The 14022-nt window shown below is 47.2% G+C and overlaps 1 protein-coding gene across 1 annotated transcript in view; it reads right to left on the bottom strand.

Moving 5' to 3' along the window:
* The window catches only part of LOC117499356 (NLR family CARD domain-containing protein 3-like), a 106912-nt gene extending 93103 nt beyond the window's left edge, over positions 1–13809 (bottom strand). The window contains exons 1-2 of the mRNA XM_034151701.1: positions 13722–13809; positions 12921–13028 (exon numbers count right to left, since the gene is read on the bottom strand). Coding sequence (XP_034007592.1) covers positions 12921–13028; positions 13722–13747 — 134 coding nt within the window. The 5' untranslated portion in view covers positions 13748–13809. The remainder of the gene's footprint in view (positions 1–12920; positions 13029–13721) is intronic.
* Positions 13810–14022: the final 213 nt, after the last annotated feature.

The following is a 14022-nucleotide window of genomic DNA, read 5'->3' as shown; positions in this document are numbered from 1 at the left end:
ATGCATAACATTTCCAAAGAAAACTCTCCAAAATGTCCGAGATGTAAAAGAAAAGAAGGAACATGTATGCATCTGTTTTGGGACCTCTTGAAACATTTCTGGGATTCGATTCATGCTCTCACAAAAGCCGTTTTAGCCTAAATCCATGTTTGTTCCTGTTAAATGCCAAACTTTAAACTGAACCCCAAACATTACAGAATACTAATCACAATAACATATTTTGCCAAGAAATGTATACTTTTATTCTGGAAGAATGAACGTCCTCCAACATTGAAACTTTCATTCATCAGATAACACATTTTTTACCTCTGGAGAAAATGACATTGGAAAAATATAATCGTGGACATATTTTTCAAGCTCTGTGGTTGCCATTGTTTTCTTACTTGGAAAATATATCTGAGATATGACCAATGATGGAATGGTGCATTCTGTGGCTATTTGTCCTGACGGCCGGAAATACTAGTTGTGGTGTTGTCATTGTCTACATTGTCGCTGTATTGTATAATTATTTGTTTGTTTTACTTTGATGTGGTTTCTTTTTATGTTTATTTTCATGGCTCTGTTGTTTAAGTTATCTTGATAAGCATTTTTTGGTTTTGCCTGTGTGGGCATGTGCGGGTGGAGGGAGGGAGGGGGGAGTGTAGTGAGTGTATTGTGATATTACAATGTAAATGAAATGGCATCGATTACTGTACACTATAATGAAATAAAAAGACTTATTTCACGTATATATGATATTTAGGCTCGCTGGTCTCATCGTACAACGGCAATGAGAAAGCCCCAGGGGAGGGCAGCCATAACCTCTGCCGCACTGCAGGCGGCGCACGTGAGCCACAGGTTCTTGTTGCTGCTGTTATTCTACGCAGAGACGGTAGACGCAAACAACAAACTAGACTTTTGAAACTACAGGAAGATAAGGAGCACTTTTACAAAACAGTAATAGAGATTGTTGTCCAGAAGGATAGCATGGACTTCATCTTCAAGTCAAGGTAAGATAACAATTGTAATGAAAATGGGATCTTACTAAGAAAGAACAATCCAATATTTAGATTTTGGGTATCCTTTTGTTGAACGCTCTGTTTAAAATTAATCGAAAAATCTGACTAAAAAAGCTTTTGAAAATAACAGAATATTTCAATTAAGGTCAAAATATAATATTTGTAAATCTGACTCTGAAAGAGTCAGTGCCTCACCAGCCATGAACCTCACCGCACGTCACTGTTGTCAACCCAGTTGGGGTTCCACAAGGTTCCATTCTTGGACCATTACTGTTTTCTCTGTACATTAATGACTTGCCTAATGTATGTCCTGAGTTGAATGTGCAAATGTATGCCGATGATGCGGTCATCTTTGTACATGGGAAAAACACTGAAATGATCTCATCGTGTCTCTCAAATGCTTTGGACAAGGTTCAACACTGGCTGAACAACATTTGCTTACAGTTAAATGTAAAAAAACAGTATGCATGATGTTCAGTAAACGACCAGTCAAAATCGAAGGATCCAACATGTTTTTAAACGGAGCAGAAATAGAACTAGTCTCCCACTTCAAGTATCTTGGAGTCATATTGGACTCGAACTTGACTTTTAAGAAACATATTAAGAAAGTATCCAATACCATTAAATTCAACTTGCAACATTTTAAACAAATTAGACCTTTCTTAACTGTCAGTGCTGCAAAGTCATACCTCCACTGTATGATTCTATCCCACATTGAATACTGTTTGACAAACTGGTCGTCTGCTTGTGCCACAAACCTGAAACCCATAGAACAGCTGTACAAGAGAGCTATCAAGGTGTTTGACAGAAAGCCACATTCATCCCACCACTGTACCATCCTAGAGAAACACAATTTCTTGAGTTTTGACCATTTAAAGTCTTTTAAAAGTATGTGTTTTTTTTATAAATGTTTACATGGACTGCCCCCCCCCCTCTCCCCCCCTTAGGGGAATTCATCCACTAAAAACACACTGGACGCTGCACTAGGTCAGAAACCAGAGGAGACTGTGAAGTCCACCGTAGACGGACCACTTTTGGACAAAATGTCCTCTCCATTAAAGGCAGCTCTTTGTGGAATAGCCTCCCAACTGAGATACGGGATTGTTTCACTCTTTAAAGGTCAACAGACGTGTAATCACCGCTAAATGCTCTTTAACTCAGGGGCATCTCCTCTTGCACTTTATCTCTTGTATCTCCTCTTGCACTTTATATGTCGTTGCTGCTACATTGTGCTGCCATGTGGTAAATACTTATATGCTGCTCTTGCTCTTTCTGCATATCATGTATTTATTTTTGTTATGTATATAAATGTCATGTTCTTAAATGTTGTTTAGGATACATAGCGAAACACAGCCAAACTCATCCTGAGCACACACAAACTCACAGCCGAAGTAAAAACAATAAGTGTGGCTTGATATTGAGTAAGAAAAAGGTTGATAAACGCTGTGAGAATGGGTCTGCAGAGAGAATGGGTCTGCAGAGAGAATGGGTCTGCAGAGAGAATGGGTCTGCAGAGAGAATGGGTCTGCAGAGAGAATGGGTCTGCAGAGAGAATGGGTCTGCAGAGAGAATGGGTCTGCAGAGAGAATTTCGCTGCGATCCCAACTGTCTGTTATATCTCTCACAGGCTCCGCCCTCTACTGGACTCTATGGGTACTACCTTATCATGCAAGCATTCACCTACTGAGATTTCTATAGACGTAGCCGGCCCCGGGGCGGGCCTACCTGAATGCGTGCGCATCTCACTTCCGTATAAAAGGAGGCCTCGCCTCCTGACCACCATCCTTTACTCTTCAGCAAGCGGAGGTGATAGCCTAGCACTGAGTCCGAGACGTATTATTTGAGAGAAAGGAAGAAAGAAAACGAGTATTTTTTGAAATCATGCCCTGGATTAAATAGCGGGCGTCGATCCCCACCACCTCTGCTTCGAGTGTGGGGGACCAGGATATGGCCGAGGCGGTGCAATTCACGTTCGCCATTCCTTCCGGGTCCGGCGTCCATGGAAGTCCACCGCCCAGGGCTGTACTCTCCCTGGATGATGATCATGGCGGCGGGTGTGTGGGCTACTCGCTCATTGCTAGAAATGCCCCCCGCCTCACAAGGTCAGAGCGATTATTGGGCCGCAAGGCCGAATAAGTAGCTTGGTCCACGGGCCTTGCCCCAGGCCCGGTTCCCTTTCGCTCGGTGGCTTCACATGATATAGGGGCGACCCTACTTCATCACAGGCCGCCGCCGCTGCCTGCCGTGTGATGTCCCTGGGATATCACGCCGCATGGCACTTTCGAAAGAGGACCGTGTTGATCTCCTGGGAGCCCCCGTGTTTACGGAAGGGCTCTTTGGATCGATCTCCTTGCTCACGGGATAAGGAGTAATCGCAGCGTGGCTGCTTCTTGCCCATCCCCAGAGGAAGAAACAGTCATACACTCCCCGCCTCTGCTGTAAACCCCAGTATAGGGAGCCAGCAGGTGGGTATGTGCACGTGAGTGGGATAAACCGAGTGCTGTCAAAGCACTGTGCGGGTTCAAGAGACGCTGTTGCCGGCGTGCTGTTGTCAGAAAACACACCTTGCCTGGTATAATAGCTCCGATTAATGCATTTCACCCGTTGAATGGGAAATACAGCGTTAATACGTGGGCGCGCGGCCCTCGTAAGAGTGGCCGCGGTGCGTTCAGGGACCTCCGCAGGAGAACGGTGGTTTACGTTTATAAACTCTAGTTCTGGAGTGGTGTGTGTGTGTGGGAAAATTCAGTAAACACGGTTGCATTTATCCCAGAGTAAGAGTCATCTCTCTCCACAATTCCACTTTTCCTCATAATGTCCGTTTCAAAGAGAGGGCATTGTGACGGCGCGCGCGGCCCCCCTCCCCTGAGGGCGGGCCGCGGTGCGTTCAAAGACCTCAGTAGAGAGAAGAGTCACCGCGGCGCGCACTCCTCCACAGGCCTGCAGACGAGAGAGCGCATCGCGACGGTGAGACGAAGGGAGAGGTGCCGGCACGGAGATCCCGTGCCCGCGGTGCCCTCCACCTCTTCGGCCCACCCCGTGGAACCGGCGTGTCGGCACTCACGGGGACGGGCTGCCCAGCCCCGGCAGGCTCCGCAGCAGCAGAGAGCGGCCGGGTGGGGTGCTCCGTCTTTACGGAGCTGCCTGGCGGGGGGAGAAAATCTCTCCGTCCGGGACGAGAGGGCGAATCCCGCCTCCTCCCTGTACAATGCACAGATCACTACGTTTTCTAAATAAAAATGAGGTTGATCTGTATCCAAATCTAGGTGTCTTTTGTTTCCACAAATGCTACACTTACACACAATGTTAACCGTACAAATTCCCCATTCGCTGCCCCAGCTGTAGCTCCTGTAAAGGAGGTGACTAGTGGGCATGCGCAGATGAGAGGGATGAACCGCAGGGAGTGCTATCTAAAGGAAAGCGCTATGCGGGGTACAGGGACATTATGGCCGGCGTATTGCTGTCAGAGAACACACTACGCCTAGAGCAAAGACTCCAGTTAATGCAGTTTACCGTAGTGGTAAAGGCTGCATTATGGCGGAGCCCGCACTCACACAAGAGCGCGTGGCGGGGCGTTCAGGGACCTTAGTAAAAACACACTACGCCTATAAAAACTCCGATTAATGCTGTTTACCGTAGTGGTGAGAACAGCATTATGGTGGAGCGCGCGCACACACAAGAGCGTGAGGCGGTGCGTTCAGGTACCTCAGTAAATAATCGGCCCTTTCTGTGTCGACCCTCCATGGGCAAATCTTCCATTCATGGGGAGTTTTGCGGCGGAACGGGCCACCAGAGAGTATCACAGCTTCATAGCTGCGGCCCCACAGCTGAGGGCTTGTCCATAAACACGATGTTATGGGGAATGGAAACTCAGCTGTGTACTAATAGAGTGGATGGACAGGTCGCTGAAACGGGGCTATTCACTCCAGTTTTGCAGCGTCCCACCTCCTTTTATGGGCATGCGAAAGGTAAATCTGTCTTCCCAGGAGGAGATGAGTTTCCTCTCATAAGAGATTTGGGCTCTGGTGCAGAAGCAGGCTGTGTCTGTTGTGCATCCTCAGCACAGAGAGAAGGGTCTTTATTCCATGTATTTCCTGGTTCTCAAGAAGACAGGGGAATTCAGACCTATTCTAGATCTCCGCGGCCTGAATCGCCACATTTCCTGCAGGATATTCCGCATGGTAACTATGAAACAGTTACTGGGCTTGTGCAGCCAGGCGATTGGTTCACCACCATCGACCTGAAAGACGCGTACTTTCATGTAGAAATTGCTCCAGAGCACAGAAAGTATCTGCGTTTTGCCTTCCAGGGGATAGCCTACGAGTACAACAGACTCCCGTTCGGCTATTCCCTATCCCCACGCACATTCAGCAAATGTGTGGCCACAGCGCTTTAACCGCTGCGCGCCCACGGCATGAGAGTTTTTCTTTTACCTAGACGACCTCATAGTCATGGCTGGGTCCCGGGAACAGGCAATGTTTTGCACAGCACGATTGATCACACACCTAACCAAATTAGGCTTTGCGATCAATTGGAAAAAGAGCACCCCCATACCTCACCAACAGGCGTTGTATTTGGGAGTGGTGCTCGATGCAGACGCGCTGCGTGCCACCCTGTCAGAGAGCAGACGTGCGTGCCTTCTCAGGGCGGTGCACAGGCTGCGACAGGGGGCGACAGTGACAGCTTTAACTGTCATGCAGACTCTGGGTCTCATGGCGGCTGCTCACATGGTGGTCCCGTTGGGGTTACTACATATGCGCCGCCTGCAGAGGTGGTTCTCCAGCCTGCGTTTGGATCCCAAGAGGCACAAACGGCGGCTGGTGACCATCCCCCCCTCAGTGGAGGGCAACCTCCGGTTTTGGGGGTCCCCGGATCACCTCCAGAGGGGGTCTCCACTGGGACGGGTGACCTCCTACATCACAGTGTTCACGGACATCCAGAACAGGATGGGGAGGGACCTGCCTGAAGAGGGCTATAGGTGGGCGCTGGGCTCTACAGAGTTTCGACACAGCAACCTCCTAGAGCTACGGGCGGTAGTGTTAGTCCTCCAGCATTTCATGCCCCTAATTCAAGGGAGACATGTAATGGTCAGGAGCAACAACAGCACCACAGTGGCTTATATCAACAGGCAGGGCGGAGTCCGCTCCGCCGCCTTGTTGGCCACAGCGGAGAGGCTGTGGTTATGGGCATCAGAGGTGGTATTATCTTTGAGAGCCCTCCATATCCCGGGACTGGAGAACAGGGGGGCCGACCTCATGTCGAGGGGCGGCCCCCTGCCAGGCGAATGGACGCTTCACCCGGAGGTGGTGAAGCAGATCTGGGCCCAGTTCGGGAGAGCGGAAGTGGACCTGTTCGCCAGCCGGCACAACAGCCACTGTGCCCTGTGGTTCTCCATGGCCCTGAGCGACGACCCGCCTTTGGGGGTGGACGCGTTTGCACACGAGCCATGGCCAAGGAAGCTGCTCTACGCCTTTCCACCGCTGCGTCTCATTCTCCCTCTCCTGGGGAGAGTGAGGCGAGAACGTCTGGCAGTCATTCTGGTGGCACCGGATCGCGTCGGGGCTCCGTGGTACTCAGAAATGACACAGATGAAGGTGGGCCAGCCCTGGGCGATCCCCCAGTTCTGGGGGGCAATGTCTCAAGAGGCAGGTGCAATCGGGGCGTTACCCACTCTGGGCCGTCCTCTTCAGGCTTAGCTCCTGAGAGGGACAGGCTGAGACAGGGTGGATTGTCTGACAGCGTTATTCAGTCTATCCAGGCAGCTAGAGCAGAATCCACCACAGCCTGTTACAGGCCAAGGTGGCTGAGATTCCAGCATTGGTGTGAGGAGTGGGGAATAGAGCCCCTATCTTGTGAGTTGGGCTCTAATTTATCCTTCTTACAGTTACTGGTGGACAGAGGGCTTGCTCATTCCACAGTGAAGGTGTATGCAGCAGCCATCTCGTCCTGTCATGAGGGGTTCAACGGCAGGTCAGCCTTCTCTCATCCACTGATGTTGCGGTTTTTACAGGGGGTCAGGAGGCTGCGCCCGGGTAGTGCACGCCTCCGCCCCACAGTGGGACCTGCCGCTGGTGCTCAAGGCTTTGGTCACGGAGCCTTTTGAGCCTCTTGAGCTCTCCTCCCTGAAAGCACTGTCGTGGAAGACAGCGTTGCTACTTGCCTTAACGTCAGCCAAAAGAGTGTCCGAGTTAACCGCTCTGTCGGTGCACCCGAGCTGTTTACTGATTCGGGGTGACCAGAGTGGGGCGACACTCAGACCGAACCCCTCCTTTGTGCCCAAGAGCCTAAGAGTGCGTTCAGGTCGAGGGCTATTCAGTTGGGGGGTTTTAGTCTTCCACCCCATGGTGGGGCTAGAGAAGCTAAATTACACCTCCTCTGCCCGGTGCGCGCATTAGCATATTATGTAGAGCTCACAGCTACCCTGAGACGCACTGAACAGCTGTTTGTGTGCTTCGGGGGCGGGGTGACTGGAAAAGCTCTGTCCAAGAAACGCCTGGCAGGCTGGCTTTGCGAAGCCATTGCACACGCCTACAAGCAGGCAGGGAGAGCCTGTCCCATGGGGGTCCGTGCGCACTCCACACGAGCTGTGGCTGCATCAACAGCCTTATTCAGCGGTGTGAGTGTGGAGGATATATGCACGGCGGCGTCTTGGTCAACGCCAGGCCCCTTCATAAAGTTTTATCTCTTGGATATGTCTGGCTCTTTCTCAACGTCTGTGCTTGCTGGGGCAACACAGGACTGGTGAGGAGGGGGGGGGGCTGTGGGTCAGTGGGCATCTGACCCCCTCCCCGGGCGTAAATGCGCTTACATTTCTCCGGACCCCTGGAGGGTCGCAGGGTGATGTAATGCGCTCTGAGCCCTCCATACTATAGTCCCTACACACTCTGCACAGGGTCAGTGGCTGAGTGTGGGGACATAGGGGGCACTTGCGTTCTCCCCGTGCTCTTTAGGGACTCAGGAGGGAGAGTGCATAGTGAACCCATACAGGGCTGCGGACTTTCCCTGTCTGCCTATGGGCAGACGCACGGGAGTCCTCAGCACTATTTTTGAGCACACTTTTTTGCGAGGCAAGCACGTCAGGGTGTGCTCTATCGGCCGCAGCCCGGACTTCTCCACGGTTACAACCGAGGGAGAGGTGAGTGAGGCGCAGCGGCTGCTAAAGTCGGTGTTGGACGACAGTGCGTGCATACATCGGGGCCTGTGAGAGATATAACGCCGGGTTACGTATTGTAACCCTTGTTATATTAACACAGGCGGAGCCCTCTACCTTGGGGGCACTGTCTGTCCTATACCGCTCACTGAAGCGTGGTATAGGATAGTGGTCAGGAGGCGAGGCCTCCTTTTATACGGAAGTGAGATACGCACGCATTCAGGTAGGCCCGCCCCGGGGCCGGCTACATCTATAGAAATCTCAGTAGGTGAATGCTTGCATGATAAGGTAGTACCCATAGAGTCCAGTAGAGGGCTCCGCCTGTGTTAATATAACAAGGGTTACAATACGTAACCCGGCGTTATCAGCCTGCAGCCAGGGAGGAGAAATCAGCAGAGCTGCTCCCTGCACACAGATGTGTGTGTGAGGAAGTCCGTGGATTGGTCAATTTGGACCAATCAGCGGGGGCTTAACGTAACGGCTCCGCGGACGTAACGTAACGGCTCCACGGATTGGTCCATTTCGTTCCGGGTACGGCTTGACATCATGCCGTACCCGGAAGAATCAAATGGACAATGACGTATCTCCAACGAGGCGTTTTGGGGAGGTATTTTCTGTGTTAGAGTTTTACTCGCTACAGGGTGTACTTTGAGGGTTTTGACTCTGCACACCGTTTACATGCATAAAAACCTTCATAACACACAAGGGGACGGGTAATAACCGGAAAAGCATGACATGGGCCCTTTAAATGTTCATCTTCAAATAAACGATTAAATTAAATTAAATGAAATGATGTGGCCTAAATACACATAAAGCAGCTACAAGTGTTGAAGTGCAATGATAACACAGAGTGAGATGATCTCTGGATAGGAAGCACTAAAGAGAAAGCTTTCAGACTCGATTTAAAGAACTCAGGGTGGGGGCGGACCTCAGATCTCAGGGAGTTCGTTCCAGATCTGCAGCGCATAGAAGCTAAAAGCTGCCTCAGTGAATTTGGTTCTGACCCTGCACTGTAAAAACTGTTGCTTTGGTAAAACTTAAAAAATATGTGTCAAGTGGTTCCAAGCAATTATAGGAGTTGGGTTAACTCACTAATGTGATTTTTTCTGCATATGAAAAGATGAGATGAGCCTACAATTAAAAGCCCAGATATTAAGTGTAACCAATGCAAATAACAATCTGCTAAGAACCACACGAGAATAAAGTAAATTATAAAACACAATTGAGTTGCCGGAACCTATATACGACAAACTCTTCCTGATTTCAATCCAACCCTTTAAATATTTGATAGCATTGAAACATTGCAGATTAAACAAATAAATTAAAAAAGGGAACGTTATGGACATGTTAATACATTTTATTAAAATGTGATTATTTCAAAACAGTTGTCATAAAAGAGTAACAAGTTTGTTTAAAAGCACAACACATTAACATATGGAGAGACACATGGTTATTACTTGATGGTTATAACTGCATCTGGCTCTTGGGCAACGTATCACTTCATGCTATGCATCACGAGCCTGGTGCACTTCGACCTCTGCTGTTCCCTGTAAATACAAACAAAACACTATATTCAGTACAAATCAGGACACACCATGTGTTTTCCTCAAAACAAAAATCAAATCCGTCTTGAAAACATAACGAGCCAGTTTACATTAGCTGTTAACAGACGGTAACAGAGGTGCTATTCACATGCATTACACGGGGTTTAAGCCATCAAAAAAAGGCTGGTTTGCAAGAAAATGAACCAAATAGTCATGATATTGATATAGTTCATAAAATGTCCAACTACATATTTTTAACCCCACCTCATGCTCAGAGATTTATATAAAGTGGCACATGGGTCCTAGAATAAAAAGAACAGACGATTATTTCAACTTTTATCTTGATAAGTGAGAGCGCAGGCCAGTCTACATGAATGCAGGGCAAGGCACGTTTCTGTCCAAAGGTTCCACGATGGAGTCGATAATGTTTTAAAATATCACTTTGAGTGATGACACTAGTGCTGCATAGTTTACATCTCCATCCCATCTGTGATTCAAAAAATAGAAATGGGTACGTTTACCTGATGCTCATTATATTAGTATGTAAACATAACACGTCTTGAATTAACCTCTGAAACAACAACTACTCTGACACACTCAAGGGCTTACCTAATGTGAACCTGAAGTCCATAGCAGGAGGCTAAATGTCTTCAAGAGGAGGTGTGACTGTTTTCTGGTGAGGCAAATGAAAGAACAAAATAGTTACATGATGACAATGTAACAATCATTTCAGTAGAATTCATTAAAACATATTTAATTCAATTAATGGAATCAAACATTAAAACACAAGTATCATTTAAAACGGTATTGTATTTATATAAGGATGGTATTGTTAGATACCAGTACAATTCCATGATTCTCTACACAGCAGATCCTAATAACTTCAATATACACTCCTTTATCTCGTTTGCATACTGTCTAATATCTACTTTATGTTGTAGTAAAACATCTCCTTAATAAAACTGTATTTATTGATATTTCTCGCTAAAGACTGCATTTTACTGGACTACATTGAACACATCTTGCTGACGTTATACATGCCTCCTCGCCCAATACACACTTTTACTGAATTGCGCCTGAATGCACCTTAACTGAAGTCACCTCCGTCTCTTTCTACTAGTGATGGGAATTATGGCTCTTTGAAGGGAGCCGGATCTTATGGCTCCGTTCCTTTCAAAGAGCCGTTCAAAAGAGCCGTTCAAAAGAGCCGTTTTTTTAAAAAGGGGGCGGGGTTACTAGGTTTATCTGCGAAATAATCACCAGGATAATGATTGACTGCATTGCCAGACCTAATGTCAATAATCTGCATTGTAAACATGACACAAGGTGGCGCCATATCCATGTCATTCATGTCAGTGAATGTACTTTGAATTTACCCTCTGTATGTGTTAAGTAAATAAAGTTGCCTTGCCTTGAATGAAATTCACGCAACTCTTAATATTAGTAGTGTGTTTTTAAGTGGCGATGGAGATTATTTGTTGACCCTGCTTTAAAGGATATGTTGCCTTTACAAATGGTGCGCTTTATCACTGCCTGGGTTTTGGTTGAAGTGCATCCAGATGCTGCTGCGTTTTCGCGTTTGGCTCATTTTACATCCGAAAAACACGTCGTCTACCTGTCCCCTACCACTTGGTATGACTTCTCTCTCTCGCGTATTCCGTTAAGACCCACCCCATCTCACTCCTCGTGCTGAAACCTACCAATCAGAGTAGTGGCGGATCTTCACAGAATACGTTTGGGGAACAAAATCAAGCTTTTTAAAAGGCGAGTGGATTTTGGCAGGCAGTGAGTGCGGACCAACTTTGATTGAACGATAAGAAGAACGGCTCTCACCAAGTACGACTCGGTTCCCCTCGTTCGTACCAAAGAGCCGTTCAAAAGAATCGGCTCGTTCGCGACCGACACATCACTACTTTCTACTGAGAGCTAACGTTAACTCTCCTGCAGATTCCAACATGGATAGCGTTGCATAAGCATGAAAAATATAGTTTGCACTTAATTTTGTATAATAACAACTCGATGCTGTAACTGCAGACTATGAGTTTAAATTGGGTACACTAAGATTGTAGAAAGATAATTCATTGCTCACAGTAAAACAAACGGCAAAATACATATAGAGGAATTAATATCAAATAGGCGCATTAGTAACTTACTCTTACATAACCGCTGGGTTATAAAGTAGTAGGGAATAGTTTTAACGGAGGTATTTTACCGCACAACATGCACGGCAGGAGAGCCTCTGAGCCCCGAGGCGCATCACGGTGCCCGGGCCAACGCTTAGAGCGGCATAGGGGAACAGTTTGCGGAGTTGATTCTTAATACATACTCTTAACTTAACCACTTTTAACAGAATTGCGTCGGTAAGCACTTGATGCAAACTTTGCCCAACAACTTTGCGTGAAGAAATAGACTACATGAGCACGACAGGGCTGAGTCTAACTTTAACAGCAGTAATGGCGCTGGCATGCATTACAATGTCGATGTTTCGTTCAAAACAGTGAATACAAGAAAAGTAAATAACACATTCTAGTTAAAAAGCAGTAATTAATAACTCAGGTGGCATGCTTACTTGTTTTACGATGGTTTGAGGAGGATCCAACGCAAACACGTGTCCAACTGCTGAAGAACCGCTGCAAAGAGGAACAGGAAGTCTCACACCGCGGTATTCTCGTTTGAGGGCGTGGCATGACCGTGGCGTTGAAAAAAGCATTTTTATTACGTTTTCCAAAACGTCTTTTTAAAGAAAGTTCAGAAAATGTGATATTCATTTACAAATTAATGAGTTCTTAAAACATGTTCTCATTGTTGCTTACGTGTTACTTATTTAAACGCACATTGAAAAAAAACTAATTTAGGGCAAGTCAATTACATAAAAAAATTGAGTTTTGTTGACTTCACCATCGGAACTGTTTTTACAGTGGACGATGAGTAAACCTGCCCCGATGATCTGAGAGCTCTGGGTGGCTCGTTACAGAGCAGCATATCAGACATGTATTCTGGTCCCAATCCTTTGAGTGCTTTGTGAGTTAAAAGTAAGATTTTAAAGTGTGTTCTTTGTGTTATTGAAAGCCAGTGCAGAGCTTTGAGAGCTGAGGTGATGAGCTCAGTTCCTCTGGTTTCAATGAGGACTCTGGTGGCAGCGTTCTGGATGAGTTGTAGTAAAACACTGTTGCAGTAATCAAGTCTGCTTCTATTATAACCGGACTCTTACTGTGAGTTACAGCTTACTTCTGATCAGCAGATGGAGGTCGTCCTTTAAAGTCTATGAAGTCGTCCTTGGAGGCGTCGCTCTTTAGGGACAGACAGCTGGGAGAGTCTGGTCTCTGCTGCTGGACCCTGAAACAGAAACAGATGCATCAAGAGAAGAAGAAGGAGCTCTTCATCGTCCCACAGAGGGGAAATGTACATTCTGCATTTGATCCATCCTAGTGTTAGGAGCAGTGGGCTGCCATATGTACGGCGCCCGGGGAGCAGTGTAGGGAACGCTGCCTTGCTCAGGGACACCTGGGTAGCACTTGGTCTTTTGGGGTCTTGAACCAGTGACTCTCTGGTTCCCAAGCCAGGTCCCTACGGACTTTGCCACCACCGCCCATACATTGGCACGCTGGAGAAAAACTGATGAAAATATGTTAAATCTAAAGTCACTCTTTACAATGTAATGGTATAAATCACTCTGTGTTGCCCAACAGATGAACCTTCCAGACTTTCTGAGTGTCCTCTATCAGCCGGTGGACTGCTCTCTATGTGAAGGACTCGGGAAGATTTTCAGAGAAAATCCTAAAGACGTGAAGTTTATCTACAAAGTGCCTCTCGTCTCTTCAGCTGCCCTACAGCCAGCAGTGTGAAGCTAACGTAAACACATCTGTCTTTAGTGGATAACGTCACTGAGTTCATTTCCAGGATGCTAACTGCAGTTCACTTAACGCCCACCGACGTCGCTAATAACCAGGATTTCCTGAAGGTTACACAGAAGCTTTAACACAGACAACAACTGACTCAAATGGCTTTTAGTCCGTTTTAAATTCTTACCCCCCATCAGCAGATTGAGGCTCCATTGAGCGGTCACTCAGGAAACACAGCAGGACTCAGGTCCAGGTTCAGGTCCAGGTCCAGGTCCAGGTTCAGGTCCACCTGGAATAAATTCACACCATAGACTGTATATATAAAGGGAACAACCACACACACACACACACACACACACACACACACACACACACACACACACACACACACACACACACACACACACACACACACACACACACACACACACACACACGTAATGATTGATAATAATAGTTTTTGTGTGCAGGTGTATCTCAGGTAAAAA

This window comes from Trematomus bernacchii, unplaced genomic scaffold (genome assembly GCF_902827165.1).
Source record: "Trematomus bernacchii unplaced genomic scaffold, fTreBer1.1, whole genome shotgun sequence".
Classification (NCBI taxonomy): Eukaryota; Metazoa; Chordata; class Actinopteri; order Perciformes; family Nototheniidae; genus Trematomus; species Trematomus bernacchii.
The sequence above is the reverse complement of the archived record's forward strand: the minus strand, read 5'-3'. Positions and strand labels throughout refer to the sequence as shown.